This window comes from Pelecanus crispus, chromosome 11 (genome assembly GCF_030463565.1).
Source record: "Pelecanus crispus isolate bPelCri1 chromosome 11, bPelCri1.pri, whole genome shotgun sequence".
Taxonomy (NCBI): domain Eukaryota; kingdom Metazoa; phylum Chordata; class Aves; order Pelecaniformes; family Pelecanidae; genus Pelecanus; species Pelecanus crispus.
In genome coordinates this window covers 24,000,011-24,022,439 of record NC_134653.1, presented here as the reverse complement: position 1 = coordinate 24,022,439, position 22,429 = coordinate 24,000,011, and the positions used below count along the sequence as shown (strand labels likewise).

The 22,429-nt window shown below is 44.6% G+C and overlaps 1 protein-coding gene across 2 annotated transcripts; it reads right to left on the bottom strand.

The window, feature by feature from the left end:
- Positions 1-1,994: 1,994 nt before the first annotated feature.
- FBXO21 (F-box protein 21) lies at positions 1,995-21,622 on the bottom strand. 2 transcript variants are annotated; one of them, XM_075718087.1, is made up of 12 exons: positions 21,387-21,622; positions 18,424-18,559; positions 16,549-16,643; positions 14,312-14,433; positions 12,391-12,537; positions 11,402-11,535; positions 11,015-11,151; positions 10,023-10,199; positions 9,126-9,258; positions 6,345-6,535; positions 5,183-5,340; positions 1,995-2,188 (listed from the first exon to the last, which is right to left on the bottom strand). In XM_075718087.1, the coding sequence occupies exons 1-12, from the start codon at positions 21,620-21,622 to the stop codon at positions 2,010-2,012; spliced, it is 1,845 nt and encodes a 614-aa protein (XP_075574202.1). In that variant the 3' UTR covers positions 1,995-2,009. The 2 variants fall into 2 exon arrangements, with proteins under 2 accessions (XP_075574202.1, XP_075574203.1); XM_075718088.1 differs by lacking the exon at positions 21,387-21,622 and adding an exon at positions 21,017-21,093.
- Between the last annotated feature and the right edge of the window lie 807 nt (positions 21,623-22,429).

The following is a 22,429-nucleotide window of genomic DNA, read 5'->3' as shown; positions in this document are numbered from 1 at the left end:
TAAACTCATCAATATCTACAGTGTCGCTGAGCTAGCCTCATCAAAGCTGAGGCTGGGAATGGGGAGCCCAAGCCCTGCTCCTGCATGCCTGTTCTCAGCTACCAGCATCAACCTTGTGACTCAGCAGTCCCATTCCCAACCTTGCATTCCTGCTAGGCATCTTTTGGGATCTGCTTTCAACCCTCAAAAAGGGTCAGAGGCTTGGGGTCTACTCCAACCCTCAAAAATAAGAGATGGATTTTAAGGTTTTGCCTAATGATTCCCTACCCTGCTTTCAGTTGGATCCATTCTGCTTCTGTAGAAATTCTTCAGTCCCTTTCCCCTTCCCCCCCTCCAAGTTCATTTCAGCACAGACTTCTTTAAAGACATAGTTCTACTTGGAGTACAGCACCTTCACCATTTCTCAGCACTAACCACACAGGGCTCTTCCTAAAGCACCAAGATTCCTGCAGACCACCACCACTCCACTGGCAAAAGTGCTGGGCTTTCAGTATTTATTTCTCATATTTAATCAGTGCTCAATATTTCAGTAGGATGGCATGCAGTTCAAGCATTCTTTTAAGAGGAGGGCTGTTTGATTTCACATGGCGATACCTGAAGTGCTGTAAGAGACTAAGAGCATCCACCTAACTCTACAGGGCACAGTACCTAATTCTCATCTGTGACGTAACTACTGTACTGTAGCTGGACAGTGACAGGAGACACTAGCTGCAGCTAGTCTACAGACGTTTCAGAAACCACAAAAATATTCAGGCTCTGTGTATGCACAAACACTGTCACTCTGCACCCCATAAAACCTGAACCCAGAGGAGAACTTTTTCTGCAGTGGTTCTGTCTGGGCCTTTAAGTCACACTGAAATTCATGTGCCTTGACCTGCTAAAGCTCCTCCCTTCTGGGCAGCAGAGTATGCGCTCCCCCAAAATCCGTTCTCTTTTGGCAAAAAGGAAGAAGGCCTCAAGCTGCAGGAATTAACATCTCTCTTCCATACACGGTTTGGCTGACTCCGGGGTTGGCCAGTTTCCAGTCACGATCCCACTGTATTGCATAAATACCTATAGACTAGAGACAGCAGTGAGCAGAAGCTCCCCATACATCAAAGTCATTCTGGCACTGACCTCAAGGCTTCCATGAAACAGTGCCACGAGGTTCAAAATCGTCCTGGGAGTGAGCAGTCATGGCTGTGCTGCAGGTCCTGTGTTGGACATACACGATGAAGAGGCCAAAAACCAAGGTAAGAATATGGACTGGGTGTGCTTAGCAGGCATGAAAAAGGGCTAGAAGTTCATCTGCATTAGGAGAGTTTGTATCATCAGCGAGGTGGCCAACTGGACCTCAGTGTTACCACTGTGCTTGCCACCCCCAGAAGCCTAGCTGCTTCTGGCTTTGTTGCTGGGGCTCTTTCCCAGGCCTGTAAGGATGTTCAGAATTGGAATGGTAGCTCTGTGAACAATCAGACTACAGAGGTGAAGCAAAATCTGACCAAAAATTCAGACTGGAAAAGACAGCAGTGAAACATAAGAGACTTTAAAAACTATCACCTGCATGAGATGTACATTAAAAAAAAAACCAACCAAAAAAACCCAACCCAACCCGAAACCACAACCAAACAAAAAAACCCACAACACTGCAAGGACAAGCAACTTCCTTCTCTGGAAGAGGGGGTTCTTCCATATTCCACACCAGGGATCTCACTGCATCAACCTTCTAGGCAAGACAATCACAGAATGAGTAGTATATGCAAATCCTTCCGAAGGACAACGCGCTTCCTAGCACGACTGTCCCTGCAAGATCCTTACACTTGGCCTCAACTACCAATATGTCCCTGTGCCTTTGGGCCAGAATGGGCAGGCAGGCAATGGAAAGATGCTATAGCACCAGTTACAAACTTCAATGCAGTTTTCAATGCATTAAGCCAAAGGATTGTCACCAAACTTGCCTTCCACGCAAGTTTTGCAAAGAGGGTAAAGCTACACTCCAGCTGCTTTTGTCCTCATGATGCCTTTTGCACTCACTCCTTGCCCGAACTGTAGATTTTCTGAACTGTGGTACGTGTGAGCTCCAAATCCTCCGGGTACCGAATTTCTAGCTCGGTATTTGCTAGGTAATGAATGCCGGTAAACTCTGAAAAATAGCGGCCAATGTCAGGATGAGGGATCTCCCGAGGCTCAGAGTTATATTCCAGGTTCTCTGTTAGGAAAGGAAAGAATCAGTTACCACCACATGAAATGGCCTGCTACAAGGCAATAAATCCTACACCTCTCTCAAGTCTTGTTTCTGTCTCTAGAAACGTCACCTCCTGATGCTTTAAAGAAAAAACACCTCATCCAGGAAAATATGCACAGAGTATGCCTAGTATGATTGCTCAGAGCGCCTCATCTCCTAAATGATGCTGACTCCATTTCCTAGTGGCATGAAAACAATTTTATATCTGAGACCACATTGTCTGACATTAGGTTACAGTAGCAGGATGCTGACCTGCTCCCACTGTTGGTCACAGGTCTTGGCTGTAAGTGCAGAGAGAAGCTGCGGCACTGAGCTCTGATCCCTCAAGTCCCATGTGAGATCAGTTTCTAGGAGAGATCCTTCTCAAATGCTCCAAGGTGAGGCAGACTGCACAAGGTTGTCCTGGTAGAGGAGCCGAGTGCTTTCTTGCTTTACGTCACCCGCCCGTGTTTCAACCATGTCAAGTCACCAGCCTGGTTTTCAAGCATATCTCACACAGCAAAATTAACTTTTCTGAATCCAAACTTCCCAAAGTTAAGAGAAAGTCCCCAAGAAGAGCACATTGATTCTTTCCCAGAACACCCCATTTTCTCCTTTCTACTAAAAGATAACCTGATTAACAACAGTTAAACACAGAAGCACTGGCATTAAAACACAAAGGTGACCCAAGCTGACAGCCCCTTTGCTCCCGCAGTATTGGTATAAAGCAGTGCGACTGGGAGGCAGCCCAGCAGTAAATCACATGTGCAGGAGCCCTGCAGCAGTCCCCAAATGATGTCATTTTTTCCTGCACAGTGCCAGATATACAGGTAGAAACAAAAGCTGCCTAAGTCCCAAAGTCTGACTTATTTGCAAGGCAGGGTGGGAAGAAGATGGGATAGAGAGAAAATAATTCAGGAATAATTCATCTGTCTCTGAAACTATTTAGTTCGCTACAGAGAGCACATACAAGTCATTAATCCATACAGGCTCTTTGAAGCTACTGTACATCAGCACGCGCAGCCGAAAGCACAACAGCTTTCTGTACCTCAGTGGGCTGGTGGAGCCCTATGGGCTTGCAAAGTACCTTTTTGGTATACTGCACCACAGTGGAAAACAATTTACACTCCAATATGCTCTGCAGAAGCACGGCTGAGCAGTAAGCTTTGTACAAAGGGAAAAACACAGTGACGAAACAGAAGCTGGCAGGGGGGAAGAGACTGAGATGAGCAAGTTCGGCACTAGGTGGGGAGCCTGAGAAACATGCCGACTAGAAGTTTTTGAACCACAGATATCTGGCCTGTGCTGCCACAAAGCAAACAAGACAGACAAGAGCAGACAGGTAGATACCAAACTCACTGTATGAAACAGGTGCTTTGGAGTTGGCTACAGTTCAACCTACAAATTTACAGGAAGGACTCAAACTGAGGTATAATTACCTATGACAAGCTTGGTGTTATTTCTGAGCTGGTGAGATAAAACTCTGCATGCAAATTTGGTTAAGATTATTTCAGTAAAAAAACCTATCATCCCCTCCCTAAAGTCAGGTCAGTAAGTTATGAAATACTCCCTTCCCAAATGATGTGAGGATGTATTTTAGAGGGGATACTCAATAGGCAGGCAGCAAGATTTCAACAAGCAAGGACAAACCCTTCAATTTTCCCTAGCAATATCAAAACACTCGGATGCTACAGAGATGACGGTGTCAACCTACAGCTTGGCTAAAATACTCTGTGCTCTGGAACCAGCCAGCAGAACACTTGTTTATAAACAATTAGACAAAAGATATGAGAGATGACTCAGCCCCAGCAGCACTGTGGACAACTAACTGATTAGTTTTCATCGAGACTCACATTTTAATATCAACCCATAGCACGCAAGAATTTTTGGTTTTTAAGACTCTCTGAGAGGCCAAGTACCGCCTACTGTGAGCCATAAGGCTGAGCTGCAATATTCCCAGTCCCCACTTCATCTTTTTGGACTACTGAATATAAAGTAACTCTCAGGACAGTGAGAAACACCTGCACTTTAAATCTACAAAGATAGGAGTGTCCCCTCCTGTAAAACCACCTCTTGCTCGCACATAGGGGACCAGAACACGCTAGGGAGCACTCCTAGTGAAAGAGCTGAACTGCATTTTGTTCAGCATTTCCCCTCCAGCAGCTTCCACATCTTCTCTTAGCAACATACAGTCAGGCCGTGCAGCTGCCCTGCCAGCTGGATGGGATGCCTCTGTATCACAGGGAGAAGAACAAACATGAGGCAAAGAAACACTCTGTTTACAATGTACAGAGTTACAGACATATATGTGTAAGGGGTTTTTTCCCTTTTGAACCTCAGTTCAACATTCCTTGTATCCTAACCTCATATTCTGACCATCAGACAAGAATTTCTTTTCTTATGGTATGTTGCATAAAGAATGGGTGACACAGATTTCATAAATGCAAAGAGGTTTAGAAGAGACATGCACTTTTGTCCCACTGTTATCAGAGGTGGCACTAAAAGCCATGCTACCTGGGTTCTTTGGGATCTTGGCACATAGTCTCTTGATGACAGCTGCTCAGAACCATGTCCTGACAAACAAAGTGTGTGCTCTCTTACTAAATGCTATTTTGAGGTCCTGCCCAAAGCACAGCTATAATTTCAAAGAATGAGAGCTGCCGACAGAACTTCAGATTTCAGCAAAAGCTGAATTACCTCTTCTAAAAGCGACCATCATTGTTTACACCATAAAACCAATCATGTCCAAAACACATTTCTAAGGCAAAAGGAGATTACACCAGAATGGTCCTGGTGACTTCAGGCAGTACTGACTTCATGGAGAGCAAACAATGCAGGCCATGAATTCAAGATCGTTTTCCTTCCTACCTCAACCTTAACTAACAGTTTATGTTTCATACTTAAGAGTTAATCACTTAAGCATCCCTTCCTCCTAATGTACTTCTAAACAGATAGTAAGCATATGAGACTTCTGTTCACCTTGAGCAGCATATCTGCAAGAGCCGTCTTCCACTAGCACATTGTAGAAAGGCTGGTGGGGGCCATGTGGAAGGCTGTGGACGTTCATATTCCGGATCCATTCATGCCCCATCATGCAGGCGGGATCCCAGCCATAAATCACACAGTTATAGCCATATCTAATTAAAAAACAATTGCACACCAAAGACTGTGAAAACTCCAGAGCCATCTCTTTTTCCTCAAGACTAATATAGCACAAACAGGACAGGAGCCTCCTGTGAGTTGGCACAAGGAGGAGAGGACAAGGGGGGGAGAAATCAGTTCAAATTGTGTGTGCATGTGTGTGTATTTTGAGGTTGGGGGAAATGACTAGGAGTGACTGGATAAATAGACAGGAATAAACAGCTGAGGACAAAGGAAAACCAAATGTGAGCAAGAAATGAAAATGGGAAGGAGACTGGAAGTCAGCAACCGGGAGAGCAGGAAACAAGAAATAGAGAATCAACCATCCTACTGTGTTGTGCAATTACTTCTGTGCCCATCACACAGATGTGGTAATCCCAATACTGAACTCCCAGAAATAAAGCCATCATTATTTTCAGATTATTTATGCGATTAACTGCAAGGTATTATAACTGTCACTGCTGACGCCCTTAAAAAATGCTCCAGATGTCTTGTTGAGTTGGAGGAGTGGCCAAAGCAACACAGTGCTGGCATGTCATTCTGGCAGAGTAGTACAGACAGGAACACAAAGCCTCTGTGCAATGCAGGAAGAGGGGATAACACTAGCACAGGAAAAGATTCATAAGCTGTCTTGGGAATCTTACAGTCTCTTTTGAAGTCGATTCTGTTCCATGGTCCCTCATTAACTGATTACTGATGTTTCTTCGAGAGCTCTGGGCGGTGGAAATTTTAGCTGTGTGATAGACGATGACTCTGAAAAGTCACCTCACAAACTTCTCTCTGCAAGCAAACAGCAAATACACTTGCTCTGTCAAAGGACAGACAGAGCTGCTCCCATTTTTCTACGAGGTACATGGCATAGAGACACGTGCCTGGCATTTTCCACTCCAGGTACCTCCTTGGCAGATAAAACCACGTCTCATTACTCTCAGAATAAACACTTCTGCACACGTTGTTACAGTACAGCCGGTTAATGTGGCGAAGGTTTTGAAGAGCTCACCTCTTGTGTTTCATAATCAGCCCGATCGAAAAGCAGACCTCTTTGTGCTTCTCATCTGAACGGTGCTTCACCTCAGGGCCCACCTCCTCCTTCCGGCGCTCAATATGCTCTAGGGTATGTTGAACTAAGTACCCGACGGCCCCATGCTGGGATGGGTCCAAAGCCTGAATATGCTGCAAGATGTCCAGAACCTTCAGCAACCAAAAAAAAAAAGACAGATTCAGAGCAAGTCTCTACAGCAGTCCAACACTTACAAATATATACAGATATATTTCTCAAGTTAGCTGGGTCTAACTGTCCAGGCCTAGAGGTCTGCCACACGAGTTTTCCACACGGGACTGAGAACGTTTGCTCTAGCTACACACTCCCAAGGAGTTCTTCACACTTGCTGAGACTGCAGAAGTTGCGAACGGTCCTCTTCTTTTCTATTTGTAAAGCTCCCTACTTCCAAGGAAGGGCACTGTCGAACACAGTAACTCCTTAAAACTAAGTCATATGAGCTAACTGCGTCACAAATTGCGACCACAGGGCATTGATGAGACCATTTCAAGGTCTCTGAAATGTTAAGAGAATACTGTTGCTAGTCTCCCAAACTGCTGCTGTGAAGTGATTCCAGATGACTTCTGCTGTACTTGAGAATAAGCAGAGTTCCTCAGCACATCTGTGGGAGCCTGGCAGAGGAAAAATAGGGCAGCACAGAAGGAAATGCAAATAACCTCTATGATGCTACACAATGTAATAGTGAATAAGAGACAGAGAGCGTGCTTGTCTCAGGATGACTAAAGAACACTAACTTTAAAAGCGCTCTCAAAGCAGCAAACCCAGTAGATCCAGAATACCAGCCTACTACCACCCTCTGGCACACTATCAGAGCATCTGCTGCCAAGTTTGTTAGAGGCAGGCAATGCAAGTTTTAGCCTTTTTTTCTTAGTTTTAACAAAACTGTTGTCTAAACAGGTTGGGAAAAGACAGATACATCTGTCCCAACATCAAATACCTCAAATGCTGCCACAGTTCCAAAATCTGACACACTTTAGCACGTGGCAAAAGGATTGTCTCCATCACATGCTGGAATTTTTGCTCACTAAGTTCAGAGCAGCAGCATCAGAAGAATAGAAATCTCAGGCTATTGAGCATGAACATCATCCAAGAGGTGAAGAAAATAAATTTGGAAAAAGAACAGGTATGAGAAGAAGAAACACAGCTCAGGCTTCTTGGCCACCTTAATTCTCCAGCTGGCATCTTAAGAAGGACGTGAAAAACCTGAAAAATCCTACAGAAAGGGGAATGCCTAGCACACTGACCATAGCTGCCAGATATTCTTGGCAATTTCATTTACTGTTATTTGCAAACATGTAGGACAACATTCTGTGTAGCTCTGCTTGACTTTTAAGATTTTTGTACCACTTTCCATAAATCTAGCAGACCTCTTAAATCTGCTATCTTCTGTTCTGTCAGACATAGAGCATTCTCTCTGGCTAGCTACAATCCTACCTGATAGCCTGGAACAACTGGATGCGTATGAGGATGCAATACTGAAAAGTCCAAATTTGCACATTTTCATTGCACCTGGCAACGTGGTGCAGAGAAACTACATGTAAAACTCATCCATGGCGTTGTATTATTTGTTCTGAGGGGCAGCAGAATGCAAGTACATAAAGCCTTGGTGCTTTACAAACACATCGCTGAGTGCCAGAAAGGGGAAGGAAGATCTTTCACTGTTTCACTTAGCTGTCCTCTATTTACGTACAGTTGCCTTTCCAGCTCATCGAGTCCCCCCTGTACACAATTTCTTAGTTTGTGCTGTTTTTTCTGTGGCAACCCTAAAACCTGCTGCCATAAGAAAGGAATGGCAAGCTTAGCAGTTTGTTCTTCAAAATGAAGGCAGCTTCTCCAGCAGTCCTATGCTTCAGTTAATTTGGTGGAAAGAGCTTTGCTTTCTGTTCAGCTGTCCAGCCAATACTTCTGCGCCTTACCAAAACCTCACATTTGGAAATGGCACAGGCACTGCGCAACTGTGTGAGCTTAACTAAAGTAGTACAGGAAATTCTGACTAGGGAACGCCTCTTTGCTGTAGTGACAGACTAAAGAAATAATACTTTTTTGAGTTACATGCTTCTTCCCTGTGCCCTCCCCTAATTCAGTGAAAGACGCAGATGATCTAGACAACTTATACAACTTGTAAGTCTTGGCACCTTCTTTCCCACATTCACAAGATAGCAGGACTCAAGTTGCCACGCTAAAGGTGATATTAAAAAAGAATCCCAAGGACAGGAATATTAAGTTGCTTTTTCACAAGAGCCACTGATTGTGTGGCTAAGGTTTCAGAGAACAGCTTTGGTCATATTTATAAAAGGTAACTTCCTACAAGTTTTCTGATAAGGCAATTGCTCCTTTTATATGAGTCCACCAAGAGTTTTACCACCACTACCACAATCTAGGCATAAGCCAAATAGAATGCTCTTATAACTTACAGCTAGAAGCCCACAGTATTGATTGCAAGATAAGCTGTCAGACTTGGGCAGTGAATCATAAATTATGACTCGGACTCAAGGTTGCTCACAAGTTTCCCCTAGGGCAAGCAAGCAAGAATCATCCTCTTTTCCCTGCTTCACATAGTAGAAATTGATTCTCTGAAATGTGATAACTCATTCAATTGCATTTATTACAGAAACAGCTTGTGGCAGACTGTAATGCAAGCTGACGTAGTCCTAAAAATCAATAGCCTAGTGTTAGTAGTGTTTAGCCTATCAGAAAACATACGACCGAGTGGCGAGGTACCTTTTCTGGCCAGATTCCCAGGTGGAAGTATAACCTAGCCTGGAGCATTAGATGCTGCACATTGTCCGGATACATGGCCAGGTATAGATCCAACGAGTCTCTCAAGAGTTGGTAAGACTGATCAGTGCTTTCTCTGCCAGCAAAAAAGAAACTCAATTGTAAGGCTAGCTCTTCAATCCCTATCCCCAGTACTCTGATGTACAGGGATAGTCACCAAAAATTATGCTACAGGTACAGGCATGCTCATTCAGTAAGAGTGATGCCGGCACTGACTGTCACTCATCATATCCAACAGGCTGCTCAGAAGGAAAAACGCTACAGAACTGATGATTGGACTCGACCCTCCCACTTCACTGGTATTCTACTTGGTCAAATAATCCTACATGGAGAATTCACTCTCCAAGCCATTCCCTTTTGAAATCTGCTTTTGTTCCCCTAGCTTAATTACACCTAAAGCAATCCTTTCACTCTGATTTCTGTCTCTGGCTACTCGAGAAAGTGATTTTCAGATTTTCTACAAAACAATAGTACCTTTGCAACGGCTCATTTGAGCACGTGGGTTGTGTTTACCAGATCATAACGAAGGTCTCTGCTCTTAAGGGAATGGTGGACAGTCCCTATCAGCTTTTCACAAAGGAAAAAAAATGATCTGCCCATTTTCTTGAGGGCAACTAGTTTTACTAAATATTCTTGTTTCCACACAATACTGCTGCAGGTGATTAAAAGCAACTAGACAATGTAACGTGACATACAGAATTTTCAAGATCCCCTGGGGTGACTGACACCTTTTTAGAGCACTCATTTAAATACTGTGAAGAAGCAGTATCAGATATGCAGACAGTATACTCTGGGCCCTTTTTTCCACAGGCCTTAGACGCCACATGATCCTCAACTCACCGCTTGCCAAGGTTTAAGAGATTTCCCACCATACGCTGCAAGACCTCTTTTGAAGTCACCACTCCATAGAACTCCTCTGTCACATGGTGGCCAATAAGGTACTCGCACTCCTTCACCGTCAGCTGCTTCCCCTTCCCAAAGGCATCAATGTAGGTGTAGTCAAAAATATCTGTGCTTCTAATGAAACAACAAGGAAACTGAATTGTGATGATGGGTCTCATGGTAAAGCAAGATTACCTATTCCTGTTCTTCCCTCAGCACTTTCAAGCTTGTTTCTAAAAGAAATGCCATTCATACCTCAGCTCCCTCCTAAAAAGAGACAACCTGCTACCTTCTCTCTCCTAGCTTCTTCAGATAAGCATATATAGGAAAGGACAGACAAACTAAGGGGACATTTTCACTCCATCATCCAGTTCTTCAGATATTTTCAGGTTTGCTGTATCCATCACTAGATTATATTATGACACTGCACTGGAAAGTGTAACGGAGCCGATGCATATGGCTTCTGAAGCCTAGTGCCAAAAGGAGTATATATAGACAAAACCATTGCTCTGAATTGGACTGCTGATGTCATTCACAAAATACAGATTTCTGCAAATTGATCATGATCTGGTCAAAGACGTATCCTGCACTGACTCAGAGAATTAAATGAGTGCACAGAACAGCAGCAATGGTGTCTAGGAACTGTTCTGTATGAAAGGTTACGTGAAATCAGCACCTTTTTTCTTCTTTTCAGTTTTTCATAATTTTCTTAAATAAGAGAAACATTACCTCATGGTTACTATTATTTTACACTCAGGAAATCTGTTACCATTCATCAACAGCGGAGCTGAATTCTGGGAAAACTTCTTTAGAAACCTCATCTTTTCCTCCGTAAAAGTTGTAATTACAGATGGAAAATTATTAAACATTCTGGTACAGGTCTGGAGCTGTAAATGCTTCCTGGCTTTTATTACTGTGGACACAACTTCAAAATTCAGCACATCACCTACCCTTCTTTTCCTTGACACCATCGCAGCAGAAAATGGCTAGGGAAGTTGACTGGTTCAAGCTTGACTCCTAGCTGCCTGGCAATTGTTAAATAAAGCACAGACAAACTGATGGGAATTCCTGTCCTGCGGATCAAAACCTGGGGGATAAAAATGTGATAAAAACATTTGGGATGCTAAGAAAAACACAAAACCCCAAGGTTTGATTTCACACATGAAAATACACCAACTTGACAGAATATGCACTAAAAGATGATATCCTATTGACTTTACAGCAAGTTGTTCTTCAGAGAGAATTATTTGTCTGACTACATTCGGACAAATAAACACCACAAATAAAATGTCTCAAGCCTTGCAGCCTCCTAGTTTTTTCCCCTAACATACACGTACCTGGTGAATGTATGAATTCAGGGAGTTATAGTAATCCAGCTCGTTTCCTTTGTATTTTAACTGCTCATACAGCACACAATTCATAGCATCAAGTACCTGCCGCTGAAGCTCCACTTCTGGAATCAGAACCTCTCCTGAAAACACATGCAATGAAATAAAAACTGAGAAAACAAGTGTACTTAACCTTTATGCAATGAACCTTATACCAAAATTCTTCATATGGACTAAGAACACAAGAGATTCATCTCGATTCAGATAGTCAAGAGACTGGCTGGAGCTGACCATGGCAGTGCCCTAGCGCTCCGCTCACAACATGGCCTGGCTGAGCAGATTGCCCTGCACCTCAGCTGTGCAACAGTGATGCCTCGCTTCCTTCTGCAACTGGAGGACTGGATCCTAACCAACCTTGTCAACACAGCACTGCAGCTGGACACATCACACTGCCCAGGCATGGGAAGTGTGCTTTCACTGCTTAAGAGTCCCAGCTTGGCCACTTCAGATATACAGACACAAGCAGACTGCTCATTCTCTCTCTGAAAGACAGCAAACATTAGATAGTGCTTATAAAAAAATAAGGAGCAAGATGCTGCCTGACCTTTGGAGATGTCAAAGCACATAGCTTTTCTATTACTGCTGCTTGCAGACGAAAAGAGGTTGATCCCCCGTCTTGCAGCTCTGCTATACATATCAGGACTACTTAAAACTTCAGGGACAAATGGGAAAAAAAAGGAAAAAAAAAATTCCCCTCCCAATTGTTTTTGCTTAGACAGCATCGGATGGACTGACAGCCCTGGGCTATTGAGTCCCTGTGGCTGAACAAACAGCTGTTTCCTGAATGATGGTTTAAGCAAATGTCAGAATATGCTGGCCAGAGGATAAAGAACAACAGCTCTTTAAGCTAAAATAATTCAACAGCTGTTTCACTTTGTCTGCCTATATCTGGACTTGCAGAAATGCTCTGCTGTAAAGCATATGTTTCTGTACAGTACCTGCCTTGGAAGCCAAGCTGGGGTGCCTTGGATTTTTCGTCCGCAGAACTTTGCGCACTTTATCTGTGATATCGTCCACCTGTGCCTGGACACTTTTTAAGCAGATGTCTGACAGCGGGTTACAGTATTGATCAATTAAAACAGCACCTGGAAAAAACAAACTATATAAGAAACAGGACTTCAGTTTTTTCTTTGCTTAGTTTTACCTACTCTAAATTCCAGGCATGCAGCAAGCAACTGCAGCAGAACACAAGAGCTTTCCTTTTAAAATTTGCAATCATATATTGGATTTACCACATAAAATGCAAAGAATAAGCTGACATGATAATACCAATTAAATTCAGTATTCCCCTCTCCACCACCTTGAAAGGGAAAGCAATAGATTTGTACATTGAGCAGGTATGCTGCTAGACCAGGCTTAACCAGTCAACTCTCTGGTCACACTGCATCTCCTGGCATCCTCCCAAACGGTATTTTTTATTCAGAGCCTGAAACAATCTCAACTTCAGTTCTGCTTTCTTCTTGCCATATCCTCCATAGCTATCATTCTTGCTCATCACTCCCTCTTCTGCTACATTCATCTTTCTTTTCCATGCCTGCTCTCCATCTTCATGTCAGAAACCCACTATAACAGAAGAGATTTTCATTTTCCTTCTGTCCAAGCCTCTTCCGTCAAACTTCTGCAGGAAGAAAACAGCCCTTTCTCAGAATCTTCTCCTTGTCACCACTGCTCTTTCCAAAGCCTCCGTATCATTCAACCTTTGGAATCAACTGAATTCACCTGCAAGAATTTTGCATGGATCATACCTCTTCCAGCTTCCTACATTGCTTCGTTAGCACGTCCATGACAGGCCTGTATTCAAGGATTTCAGCAGGGCCCCAAGCCATGTCTTCTTCCCCCTCCACAAAGTGTTTCCCATGCTGACCAGGTGAAACTTCACAAAAGACTACCTGTTGGTGCTCTAATAGTACCTCCATGGCAGACCGATGCATATATATGATTAAGTCACATAATTAACTGTCTCAGTTGTTTCCAGAAAAAGCCACTTTTGGCTTTCCCTTCTTGCCCTAACACAGTCCCTTCTTCAGTCTGTTGCCACTAACAAGAACCAGCTTTGGTGTTAGACACTCTTTCATATGACATTTTTGAGGTATATACTAAGAGTAAGGGACTCTTCTACAGACACTGGCAGCTCTGGATCCATTCAGGTGACCATCTTCTCCACAGGAAGCTTGAAGAAGACAATAATCCACCAGACTGAGGACATGAATTGCAGTAAAGTTTTTTCTTTCTTCCTATCAGGTGCATGTACCTTCCCACCATGTGACTGGATTTCCATCCATTCTCCAGCTCTACACTGCACAGGTTCAACAGTCCAGCAGTCAGACAGCTCTTGAGAAAAAGTCACAGTGCACAGGCTGCAACAATTCCCCCTGCCTGCAGCTCGCTCCTTGCCCTTATCCAAGAAGCTCTTGGGAAAGGAGATTGTAGGGAACTGACTCGGATCAGATGGTCTGTTAGGCTGTATTCAACCCATGGGCCACAGTCAAAATGTTTCTGCAATGTCAGCTAATGAGGATGCTGAGCTACTGCTGATTTCCTCAATACATTGTTCAAGATTCAAATGCAAGTGTTTAACATTTTCTCCACTGCTTTTCAGCTGTGGAGGACTGTCCATGAGCAATTATTCAAGCATACAGCACTGACAGAAACTAATGTAATCCTGACATTCTGATGCAACACTATGCAATTACTGCAAGATTTTAAGGATTTCAGGTACATAAAAAATCCACACTTAATCCTGAGTCATTGTCCAACGGCTAGTTGAAATATAAGCAAGGAAGCCTCTTTCCAAATAAAACAACAATGATGGAAAGCTGTCATTAGGTGCTCTACACGGCATTTCTGCCAAAGACTTACCCTCCAAAAATGACTGCCGATCAGTCGGGCGTTGAAGATACTCCTTCAGATTTTTTAATATATTCTGTTGCCGTAGGAAGTATAGAATTTTCTTTGCATAGTACTTCCAGGTGAGACCTTTCCTGCACATTTAAATACAAAAAGTAGTATTGCCCTAAACAAGCACTTTAAGGGTGAACATTTGATTTAACTTTTCCAGTGAACACAGGTTTACGATTTAAGACTATTGCTTTTCTAAACAAGTCTGACATCACAATCACTGAAGAGTCAACCAAAAAGGTAATGCTAAGAGGCAATTTGTCATCAAAAAACCACAATACAAGACACTTCCAAAACACTGCTCCTATCATCTCTGATTTTTATCCTATCAGCAATATATAATTTTGAGAAGATACAGTATCATGGGAAACACTACAGATCCTAATTAAAGTAGCTCAGAAATACCTGATTAAAATCATCTATTTTATTCATAGAATGTCACCCTCTGTCTGACTGGATCCCTCCAGAATCAAACTTAAAGTATCCTCTCACCATTAAAAAGAAACTGATGAGGGACATGAATGTAGGTCCAACAGTATTCAGAAGGAAAAAAAAAAAAATCGCCAGAGGAAAAAACACCTCTGTTGCTCTGAAAAGGCAGGAACAGATCACCAGTTGGTCTGTAGATCACAATCCAAAACCTTACAGCTTCTATAGTAAAGCCCCTTCACTTTCTAAATTAACAAGTGAAATCGGAATGTCCAAGGAGAAGCAATAGACAGCTGGTTACTGTCCAGGTCAGGTTTGAAGAGGTCACCTGAAATATGACAGACCAACTCAGAGGCACTCAAATCACATGCATCTAAGCAAGCCCTGGCCTTTAGCAATGGGTTACCCAGTGCCTCACGGAGCACTTTTACATGAAATAGCTCGGAATGGCACAAAGCCCAAAGGGGGAATTCTACTGATTCCCAGGCTCTGCCATTGCCATGTGTTTAAAACAAGTCCAGTTTCCTTCTTCAGAAAAAAACCCTCTTTCCCTGCTTACATTTCCTGTCCTCCAGACTGCAGGTCAAACCAGCCTTCTCTGTCCTCCTGGACAGGAGAACAATCAAACCTCATAACACTTTATCCTCTTCCAATAAATTGTGATGCTCAATAGGGACAACTGCTTTATTGAGATATCTTCCAGGGAAATGATTTAGCCTAATGCTCCTGAATGGCAATGACTATAGCTTAATCAGGGTGTAATTAGCATCAATTCTGCTTTATGGGGAGGCATTTGGCCAGTGCAAAGGCTCACAAGCTTTTTAACCAGGTGTCAAATGAGAGATGTTTAATCCCCGTTCAAATAGAGAAGGTAATAAAATAGATGTGAAAAAGCAAAAATGACATGATTGCCATTCCAGTTACGTTTTTTCAAGCTCTACTAACAATCCCTTTAATCAAGGCTATTAGACTCCATTTAGAGCAATCTATCGCTGCCCAATATCACAGCAAAATCAGCATGGTTTATACACTACCAGCAGAAAAACCTTCAAGTAAAGCAGTGACTTATTCATCTTGCCCAGTGTTAACCATGGTGATGAGAATACCTATGCAAACCAGAAGTTTTATTTGTTTATTTATTTGGCATTTCACCTGTCTAAATCATTTACAGAACCACAAATTTTGCAGTGGCTGAATTAAACTCAGTTGCTTATTTGGGGACAAAAATTGTACCAACCTACTACAGCTAAGAAAAGCAACAAGAGGTAAAAAAACCCAAACCAAACCAAAACAAAGCAGTAGTTTCCTGATACAGGGATTCATGGTGGCAATCCTCATTGACTATTCCTGCTTCCCTCCAGCGCTGTGGCCTCATCCTGCAAATCAGTTCAGCAAACTGATCCAGGTTCAAATAAAAAAGGAACACGAGGATGGGAACTCTTTAAGCCAAAACCACTGCAGAGAACAGGGTGCATGGAATGTACCAAGAGATGTCCTGAACTGGCAAGGAAACAAGCAACAAACAGCAACACAAAGCCAGAGGACCTCCTTCTCATAGAATGGTTAACATGTTTTTTCTGGGAATATTAAATTTGTTCTTAAGTTAAACACACAGCAATACTTCCCAGCCTCAGTAAGCCTGGGGATGTTGTTTTATGAAAGCAACAAAAGGATAGAAGCTGAGGTCAGGCATTCACCACAGTACTGTTCTCCTTTAATTGGTGAAAGGGAAAAATCTTTTCCATTTCTAACCCCTCACTCTTTCTTACCTTCCTTCCATGTTAAGGATACACATCAGTTCATCCTCAAAAAAATGACTTGGGCACCCAAGAGTCTCAATGTCACTGAATCCATCACAGGGGACCTGTCAAACCAGACAATGAATTACGCAGAGCACAACAGATTCTTTCCAAAAGAATGCAATTTCATAAAAAGTTTCAAAACCAATTTTGTTCTATTTTTTAAAGATCTTAAAAATGTCCAGCTCACCAAGTATTCGTAGTGTCTACTCCCCTGATTTATTACAAGGATCCACTGAGAACGCCAGTAGCTTCCTACAGCAATTTGAGCTAACTACTACAACACTTAGGGCTCCTACAGAGGGTGTATGGACCAGCACAAGCATACCAGATCTTATGCAGGCTGGGCCCAAGCTGAACTTTTAAAGTGGAAAGAACTGTTGCCTGTGGTTGACTGAACCTCTACAAATCCTCCCTAGTGTAGCAGATTGCTCCCAGGGGAAGCAATGAAGGAGCAGGAGCCTTCATTTCAGCCTCAAACTTATGCTTAAAAACCTCATCTGATTAATGATAAGCATAACCCAGAGTTACCAGCTTGCTGATAGAACAGCACTTTTTGAAACAATCACTTATGTATCTATATTCAGAAGAGTTATTTTCTTCCAGAATTTGGAATTCATTTTTAAGCTACGATTGAACTGTAACAAATCTTCTTGCTTTCAAGCTTTTCAGTACAGGACGTGGGCTACTAAAGTAAGGAAAAAGCGATTCCCATTATACTGTATCTTAGCAGGCACTCTGCAGGATCTAGTGGAACTGGGCTGAAAGTCTCTTCCCCTCAATTCAGGCTGCAGCTTCTAGCCCCACAGGAGACGGTCCTAATTATTAGGCCTTTGGGTACTGCTGAATGGTCTCTCAGTAGTCTTTGCATACGTGATTAAAACAATAGGAATCCAGGAGCCTCTGCCCCCAGTTAATGCCCTGACACACATTTCTCCATGGTCAAATGTCTATCTGCTGCAACTACAGTGGAACAGTTCAGAAAGAACAGCTAAGAGATATGCATCTCCAAATACCCTACTGGCCCCATGGCCTTCCTTCTCCAGGGGTGAAAACCTAGGTGCCGACCCTTGCTTAAAAATCAGGTAAGAGGATTTCAACATGGGTCTCCTACACCTTAGGGGAATTCTCTACTGGTCCACAACATATTCGCAAAGGAGTCGTAAAAGGGTGGCTGTTTAGTGGCTCTTGTGTGAACTTTTTAATTCAGCTGAAGTCACAGGCAGCATTTATGCCTATTTAGCAGAATTTCAGGCTGACCGGAGTTCTACAGCTAGTCAAAACCCACAGCCATCAACTAAGCAAACAGACAATGAAATAACTGTTGTTCCATGCGCAAGTCTCTCTGAGAGACTACATTTTCACCTTTTTCACACTGAACACAAAAGCATCTTGGTGTCATGGTTGGGTGAAACTATTGTGCCTTGGTCCTGTTTTCAAATGACTTCCAACAACTCACAGAACTCACAGAACATATCCCTGCACAAGGTCTGCAGTAAGATAAAATTCATAGGCTGTGCTACGTGCCAACAAACTATCGGTCCTTCAGAAGCTCCCAGAGCCAGGTCTGAACATGCAGCAGCGAGCAAAGAGCTTTTAAAGCTGCAGTGGCAACAGCTGAATGTGATGTGCAGAGCGTGCTTTAGACTCTATGCAGTTTGCACCTTTGGATTTTGAACTCTCTCCCCCCTTTTGGCTAGTGATCTAGCATTTTCACGCAAAGTGAGGAAATACAAATTTTCTGACGCGTAGTTGAAAAGATGTGAAGAGAGAGGAAAGACAAATAAATAAAAAGTACTAAACAAGCAGCTAGGCTGTTGCACATATATAGAGAAGATGACTCACATGTTCTGAAAAGAACCTTTTGGAGAACGAAGCTACAATTCTCTGGGCTTCTAGACCAGCATTGTGACGTGCTTTGTATTCTTCAAGCCAGCTAACACCATCTGTGTGGCTATAGTATTTCAGCAGTGATGGCCATCTACAGAAGAAGACATAAGCGAATATGTTGATTAGTATTCCAACATCACTGAGAACCTCCAGAACCGTAAAATGTTGCTTACTGTAACCATGTGACTTGAGGAGCTGAGACACTGCCAAGACACAGTACATCTTTAAATATAACTCTATAAATTAATCCAATGACTGACTCGAGCATCAAAGCCTAAAACTAGCTCATTTCATCTGAGTATTAATGGTTATTTAAAAGTAAGCTCTCCTGAAGCCTGCCAACAGGAAACCTTCAAAAGGTTCATACTCCAGGTATTTCAATATCTAACTATCTTAAACACTTCTGAGATTTCCTCTAGAGCTTTGCAAGATGAACACCGGTATCACATTAGAAGAGATGCAGAGTTTTATAATTAAAAAAAAAGTTTGCCATTCTGAAGAGGTATCATCTTTAGGCTAACTTGTCATCTAACAGAATGGGAATTCATTGTCCTGTGTTCTTCCTACTACCTTGTGGGTCTAATGAAAAGGATGCACAAAACAGAGCTCCCTCTATTGCCCTTGCTGGTGGCAACATCTACTGGAGGAAAACAGAGACTTCCAAAGTCAAATTGTGACAGCTAAATGCTTTCGCAGTTCATTTTTAATACAAAAAATAATTATTTAAAAAAAAAAACCCACACCTTTCTTGTAAAAGAAAGCTGTACCTGCTTTATTGAGTCTAAAAGTCCAAAAGCTAAAACACATTCCACAGCTTACTAAGAAGCATTTCAAGGTTCAACTGAAAACCTAACTTCAGGTAATGTTTTGGGGGCTATCAGCAGCAGCACCTTTTCTAATAAAGCAGGCATGTGCTGCCACAACGCAGCCCTGTGCAATAAAATATGTGCCAACGCAGCAATACCCACGACTGTTCTGAAGATACAAAAATCATTTGTGTATGAAACACGAAGAAGAATCAGTGCAGATGGAAATATTTTGGACAGCATGGGAAAGCAAGCTGAGAGAAAGGCCTCTTGCAATTTACAGGGAGGTTTATTTCACATTTTGAAATTCTGGTTTTTACAAAACATTTTGCTTCATCTACATGGATTTCCTTAGGTTCTTTTCAGGTTATATGATATATATATATAAAATTATATATATATTTTTACCTTTATAAATAGGGAACGCCAAATATTTCAATCACTATTTCTGTGTAAAAATTATTACGGATCAAAAGGCACAGTTGTGCCTGTCCACACGTGGAAGATATTTTACTACCAGTTAATAATAAACTACGCTGCAACTGCAGTTACAAAATAAAGTCAAAGACTAACCAAATAACTTCACATTATATAACAACCTCCCTCCTGATGGATCCCTAGCCACTCATCTACCACTGAAATGCAGCCATGTTGTAATAACAATTACAATCATTTATTTTAGGATGAGAAAGAGTAATTTCTTGGGTTGAAATTATATTGAAAATTTTAGGAAGATAAAGTGCAATTACTCACGATGGAATCCAGCCAGGACGACAAGGTCAACGTATAAACTCCTGCCAAAAGTTCTATTATCAGACAGAGGAGGACAGCAGCATGTGCTAATCACCTACCACATTCAATTTCAGCTGTTGGATCTGAACCATTTTTAAACTTTCACGTTCACTCCAGAAATTAGAGCCACTGAATTGGTGAAAGGATCTGGCCAGCCATCTCAAGCCACAGCTCAGTGAATTGGGGAAGCTCTAATTGTTGAGTAGTCTTTTTCACCAGTGGAAAGAGAATAATCCTCTCATTTGAGCTATGCTAAATTTTAGAAGCCAACTGGCAATTAGAGAAAGCAATATTGCTACTTTTTCTGTGCCAAAACACAGACAAAACCAGGTAGCAGACGAGCATGCCCTATTCTAGATAGGCTGGCAGCCCCAGTGAAGAAGCGGTATTTCTAGAACTGCTGAAACCACCGTGACATAAGCAAATCAACAATAATGCTCATGCTTTATTTCCAACTAAAGTATTAACAGCTTCACTGGTTACAACACAGCTATGCCCTCATCGGGTACCCTGTGACTGCCTCTGGGGGAAGCTACACTCACAAGCAGCAGAAGTCAATCGAAAGGATTTTGGTTTCTGTGAAAATAGCTCTCCCAGAAGCACTAGAAATAAACACCTCTCTTTGCTGTAAAGCATTAGTCCTGCGACAGGATAAGTGTTGGCAGTTGTTTTGGAAGCTGCTAGCTAGAACTGCCTACCTTAGTGGGACGAGGGAGGCCAATCGACAACGCCGGTATGCATGGGCCCCATGTCCGCACCACTGCCAGACTCCCGGCTGGATCTGGGGCCTGCAGGTAATCCAAGTGCCTGGCCGTGGAAGGGGCTGCAAAGACTGATCTCCTCCGAGTGGCAGGCTCAGCCTGGTCCCACCCCGTGGGATTTAGGAGGGAAAGCAACCTTGCAACAGTCCCTGCCATCCCTGCTCGGGAAGGACACCCACATCTCCTCACCCGTCAGGCACACAGCAAAAAGCCGCAGGGCTCATCCCACCCGCGACAGGTTCCGTGTGCACCTTGCAGAGCCGGGAAGAGACAAAGACGGGGTGCGTGGGGTGCACTTCCACCGCCCCAGGAGCACCCAGGCCCTCCCAGGCCAAGGGGGCCGAGGGCACCGTCCCCTGTGCCAGCTGAACCCCTCCGGGCGGGGCCCGGCCTGCGGTGACAGGGCCCGCCCGGCCCCGGGCCCCGCCGGGGCGCTGAGGAGACGCCCGGGCACCCCTCGCCCTCCCTCGCCAAGCCGCGTCCAGCCAGCGCAGCCCCGCGGCGGGCCGTGCCGGGCCGGGCCGGGCCGTGCCGTGCCGTGCCGGGCGGCGGTGCCCACCTGAGGCGGAAGCGCTCCCGCCACACCTTGCCGCGGGGCTGGCACGCCTCACGAAGCCGGCGGCAGGTGCACGACACCCGCCCGATATCGGCGGCTCCCAACACGTCGCAGCAGAGGATCAGCTCCAGCAGCTCGCCCGGCAGGTCCGTCAGGCCCATCCCGTCGCCGTCGGCCTCCGCCGCGCCCCGCGGCCCCCCCGCCGCCGGGCCCGGGCTCGGGCTCGCCGCCGCCGCCATCTTGGATGTTTACCTGGGCGACCCCCCCCCGCGGGAGGGCTTAGGGAGCGTCTCCCGCTTCCGGCGCAGAGCGAAGGCGGAGGAACGACCCGGGGAGCGTCCGCCAAGTGCCGCCGCCCCGCGAAGCGCAGAGCGGAGCGGTTCCTTCCCCGGGTAGGCGCTAGGGAGCGTCTGCCAAGTGTCGCGGCGCAGAGAGGAGCGCGCCGCCTCTCCAGGTCGAGGGCAGCGGCGGGGCCTAGGGAGCGTCTGCAAAGTTCCTATCCCCCGAGAAGAGGCGCCAGCCCCAGGGTCGGTGGGCACGCGGGCCTGGGGACCCCCCGTCCCTCCAAACACCGCCTGCTCCGCCGGCCGCCCCGGGCCCCCGGTAGAGCTGGGACGGTCAGTAAGAGAGCAAGGCCGACCCTGCGTGCCGGGGAGGCTGCGGGGAGGCAGGTGGATGGTTTGTGCCTGTCTGCCCTGGGCTAACAGGGCCTGGCGGGGCAGCGGCGAGGCGTTGACCGAGGCAATGCCGCCTCCATGGCTGCGGCAGCACCTGAGGCAATGCCGCCTCCATGGCTGCGGCAGCACCGGCGTGGGAACTGAGGTAACGCCAGTGTGGTGTGTGAGGTGACACCGAGGTGTTCGCTGCTCTGTCTGGGGCGACAACATGGCGATGTCTGAGGCAACGCCGCTGCCATGTCTGAAATAACGCTGCTGCCATGTCTGAGGTAAAGCTACCACCGTGTATCCGGTAACACCGCAGCCGCGTTCCCCTCACGCCAGCCTGGCAGCGCAGCGCTTGCCAGGGGAGCAGCCCCTCACTCCTGC